This window comes from Callorhinus ursinus, unplaced genomic scaffold, assembly GCF_003265705.2.
Source record: "Callorhinus ursinus isolate GAN/ISIS: 27379988/994484 unplaced genomic scaffold, GSC_fseal_2.0 scaffold5, whole genome shotgun sequence".
NCBI classification, from domain to species: Eukaryota; Metazoa; Chordata; class Mammalia; order Carnivora; family Otariidae; genus Callorhinus; species Callorhinus ursinus.
This window is the reverse complement of record NW_027397067.1, coordinates 44,774,445-44,778,976: the sequence shown is the minus strand read 5'-3', so window position 1 is coordinate 44,778,976 and position 4,532 is coordinate 44,774,445. Positions and strand designations below refer to the sequence as shown.

The 4,532-nt window shown below is 40.4% G+C and overlaps 1 protein-coding gene across 6 annotated transcripts in view; it reads left to right on the top strand.

Annotated features, from left to right (window-relative positions):
- The window catches only part of NIPAL2 (NIPA like domain containing 2), a 75,209-nt gene that overhangs the window by 47,307 nt on the left and 23,370 nt on the right, over positions 1 to 4,532 (top strand). For all 6 annotated transcript variants that reach the window (XM_073893006.1, XM_073893005.1, XM_073893002.1 and 3 more), the window contains one exon: positions 522 to 643. In XM_073893006.1, the coding sequence (XP_073749107.1) occupies positions 522 to 643 (122 nt within the window). The remainder of the gene's footprint in view (positions 1 to 521; positions 644 to 4,532) is intronic.

Genomic DNA, 4,532 nt, shown 5'->3' with positions numbered 1-4,532 from the left:
GTGTGTGTGTGTGTGTGTGTGTGTGTGTGTGTGTGTGTGTGTGTGTAAAGGCTTCAAAGATGAATAAGTACAGAGTAGATCATCAGGTCATCATCAGGTGATAGACTTCCCCACTCTCTGGGCTCTGATGGATCTAGATCTATCGTGTACTTACTGGTCCACATAGAAATAAACAGCCAGCTTGGATATGTTTTCATGTGTCCAAATGCATGTGTTCTGATCTTTCCCATCTTTGGGGAAAGGTTTTCTGAAGAGGCAAGGATTCATCTGGAACAACAAAGAAAAATCAGAAGTTATGTCTGACCGCACCCTTTCCCTGGCCCTTATCCCCCCTTTTAAAGATAATGCCATCAAGTGAATGCATTATGCTATCTAGGGATAGTTTGATGAATCACATTTTAATAGGGAGGGACTAAAGGCACTTTTATAAGTAATGCTCATTCTATAGGTAATATTTGAATTGATAAAAAGTCTTAAATATCCCTTTTCAACTTGGTTTGTCTTTTCAATTTTATTTAAAGGTATGACATTGGCATTTGCGGGAACATACTTATTGGTGAACTTTGCCCCAAATAGAAGTCAATCTATCTCTGCAAGAACAGTACAGTATTACTTTGTTGGCTGGCAGTTCCTGATCTATGTGGTAAGAATCTTAAAAATTTTACTTTACCAGAAGTTCTATTATCTAGACCACTGGTACATGCAGATGTTAGAGAATGAATAAAGTCTTTTCTTCTCAGCATTAATATCTCATTAAATTGTGAATATATTTGACCAAGGCCAAAGTATTTGAAACACTAAATCAACAATAGAACACCCCCAGTTTCCTGAGTATCCGATTATAGGGGGTGACTTGTCACTGGAACAATTTCCACAATATTTAATCCAGCAAATTCCAAAGCAACATGTTGTAGGACAACTCAAAGTAAAAAACAAACCCAAAAAAACCTCTCTTCCTAGGTCAAAGGGAAATGCCTGAAGACACATTTAACTTCATCGGCTTTCATTCGAGATAGATATTTTCTTCAAAAAAGTATTCTTTGAGACCGGTGCAGCAGATTGTCTGGGGAGAAGTAGACAGCAGTAGGGTAATACTGGGAGATGTGTAAAAAAAAAAAAAAAGAATGGAATGAGCTGTTGTAGAAATTTGAAGGCACTAATTGGGATATTTTATTTGATTCAGTGACTGTATCCAGTGGGTATAGTGAGAATGTGCTGGAGATAGTTGTTATGTAACTTGTTACAGAGTTGGTTTAGGTTGCAGAATCAACATTTTCCAGGAAGGGCAGGTGGTAAGAAAACTGGGGTAGAGGACACGAGCGTTTAACCAAGAACTGTATTAGTAAAATAATTGTGAATTCAACAAAAAGAATCAAAGCACAGAAAATCACACATCTTTAGGATTAGTAGTGACTTCAAAAAGCTATTTGGTCTAGTCCTCTGCCACTGTAACAGGTAAACTAGTATGACCCTACTTCATACACCTATCATTCAAAGTGTGACATTGGCATTCGTAGGAACATGTTTTTTGGTGAAATTTGCTCTAAGTGTAACCCAGAATATTTCAGTGGAGACTACATGGTCCTACATTATTATCTGACCGTCCTTTGTCTGTGTGACCGGAATTCTATGTATCTTGCTGTCTCTGATGTAGAATTCTGACCACTGGAACACAAATGCTTATAGGTATTTTCTCTTTGTAGCCTCCCACTATGCTCCTTTCTTACTCAACAAAGATACTTAGGTTTCTCTGCTTTAAAAAAAAAAACAAAAAAAAAAACAAACAAACTCCTCATCCTCACACATCCTTACTCCATCATAAACTGTCCTATTTCCCCTCCATTCCACTCTCTCCTCTACTTTCCCAGCTCCTAGTCACTCCTCACTCATTTTAATCTGGTAGATTCCCCCCGCACCCACGAATTGCCAAGCAGAATTGCTTTTTTGGTCCTGCTTCTTCTTGAACTTTGTGCAGCATTTACTCGTGACCCATCATCTCCTTGAGCCCCTCTCTTTCCTGGTTTCCTCATTTTGCTTTCCCTGTTTCTCCACTTCCTCTCTGACCGTCCATCCCATTCTCTTGGTGGGTACCTCCTTCTCTTGTGCCAACCACTCTTAATCTATTCATGGTACATACTCTTCCACGGTTTTCTAGGGTGATCTCATTGCCAACCCCCATCATCCTATGGGAAGACTTTTAAATCCAGACCTACATCTCTTTCCCAGGCCTCTTCTGAGTTGCAGATCTATGTTCTCATCGGTCCACTTATTATTCATCCCTGCCTGGATGTCTCATAGGTTCCTCAAATGTATCATCTCAAAAACTGAACTCAATATCTTCTCCCCTGAACTCTCTTCTTTCTTGTGTTGGAAGGCCCCCCTTCCTCCTGCTCTCCATCAACCTTTAGGATTGAGCTTTCCAGCTCAGATTAGCCTTCCTCAGGCCTGTTGTACTTGGTGCCCCCTCTGCCCCGTTGTAATCCTCCTGCTTATCCACAAGACCCAACCCTTTAACAGATTTCATCAATCAAATCCAAGGCTCTAGAAGGGCTTACCAAGTGTTTCATGGTAGCTCAGACTTGAAGTCTAACCAACGTATTATTATTCTTTGCCTACAGGCAAAACAAATTCTTCATCCAGTAAGAAAAGGTCACACAGTCTGTGACCAGAAAATGAATAGCCCGAGTTGAATCCTTTGGAGATTAAAGTTGCATCAAGACTTAATTTCCTGGAATAAACAGCATTGTTTGATGATGACATATCTTATATTGTTTTAACACCAGAGGAAACATTGAAAAGAACAAAACTATTTTTTATTAAACCTTAAAGTTCCACAAAAAAAACACTCTGACTTTACTTGCATTTTGCCACTTTCCAAAGTCAACTCTTAAATTCATTCATTCATTCATTCATTCACTAGTTCATTGAACTGATTAGACACCCAGGGTCTAGAGAAGAATTCCTGTAACAGGGATTTTACTGTCCTGGGGGAGGCCCATATTCCTATAAAATAATGAAGGTATATTTGAAAGTAAATGTCACCCAAAAATGTAACTAATTTCAGGTATTTATCAGATAGTATAAAATAAATCTTTAATAAAGTCACATTTGAATAACACTATTGGCTGTAGACTCTAAAGGGAATTATCTACATTATCTTAGTTTGGAATTTAAAGATATCAATTATATGCTAAGATCTTGAGCTGAAGTTTGGTTTAAATCTGTTAAGCATGAAAGTAATTAATATTTAATCCTTGGAGGTGGCAGTTTCTGTGCTTTTTCTGCCAATCATGACTGCAAAGATCATAATTACAGCCATTAAGACTATTCTTTGAAGAATCATTCATCTAGCTGTTCTTGGATTACACCAAAGATAAATGCAGTACCTGAAGTGCTTTTCAGGACTGATCAAATAACTAATACAATGAATAAAAATATTTTAGAGTCTGAATAAGTTTCACATTTCTCAAAAGGGGATTGTAAAATCGTATCCCAGGAAGCTGATAGCATCTCCTTGTCTCGTGGGTTTACCTGTACCAGCTGGATGTCCAGGTTACCCTTAAGGCTTACACAAGGTGGAGGCCTCAGAAACAAGGCCCAGGAGCCTGTCCCCTGAGCTGGTTCTCTTTTTGGTAGGAAGAGGATTTGAGAAGCCTGGTATCAACTGGCCAGTGAAGAATGACGTGTCCTTTGCTCACCCACTAAAACAGCCTTTCCCAATTCTATTCACAAAAAAACAAGTGCATTTTCAAGGTTAAACTTGCAAGGAAAGCTCCTGCATAACATGGCTCTCTCTGAGAAATTCATCTCTGTTAGCATGTTCAAAGCCAGAGGTCCTTTAGGAAGGAAAAAGGCTTGCCGACCACGGGGTCCTATTCTCGAAGGACCTTTGGTTGAATAACACCTATCAATGCAGTCCACAGAGCCCGCGTGAGGAAATTCGGCTCTGAGCCTCAATTACTTCATGTTCTTTGGCAGGCTTGGTTGTGGCCGTTTTGCCCACCCAGACTTTCCAACAGAGCATTCGCACGGAAACTTCTGTCGTGAACATAAGATCCTTCACAAAATAATCTGCATGGTGCTCATTTTCTCTCCACCAGACAAAAAAAAATTAAATCAGCAGAAGCAGGGGCCGAGCCCTATTGTTTGGGGTCATTCTAAGCTAATTATTAAGTCAGCCTTTCCGGCAGAGCTGCTTCAAAACCCACCACCAGGTGTCAAAAACCTGAAGGGAAAAAAGCTGTTTTTCTCAGGTTTCACTCTGTATCACATGGGGTTCCTTTGCTTTGCCGTCGGAATGCATACAGCCCTTGCACATCTGCACTGGGCCCACTTCTGCAGTAGCCGCAGCTGCCACTCACCGAGCACGCTGAGCCCTGGGCGGAGCTCTGAGTCCCTTCTGTTCTTTCCCTCAGCAGCAGATGGGGAAACTGAGGTAGGTAACCTGTCTGAGGTTACATGAATACTAAGAATTCAAAACCAGGCAGCCCACCTCCACAGGGTGATGAGTGCCCTTAAATCTAGTTAGATTA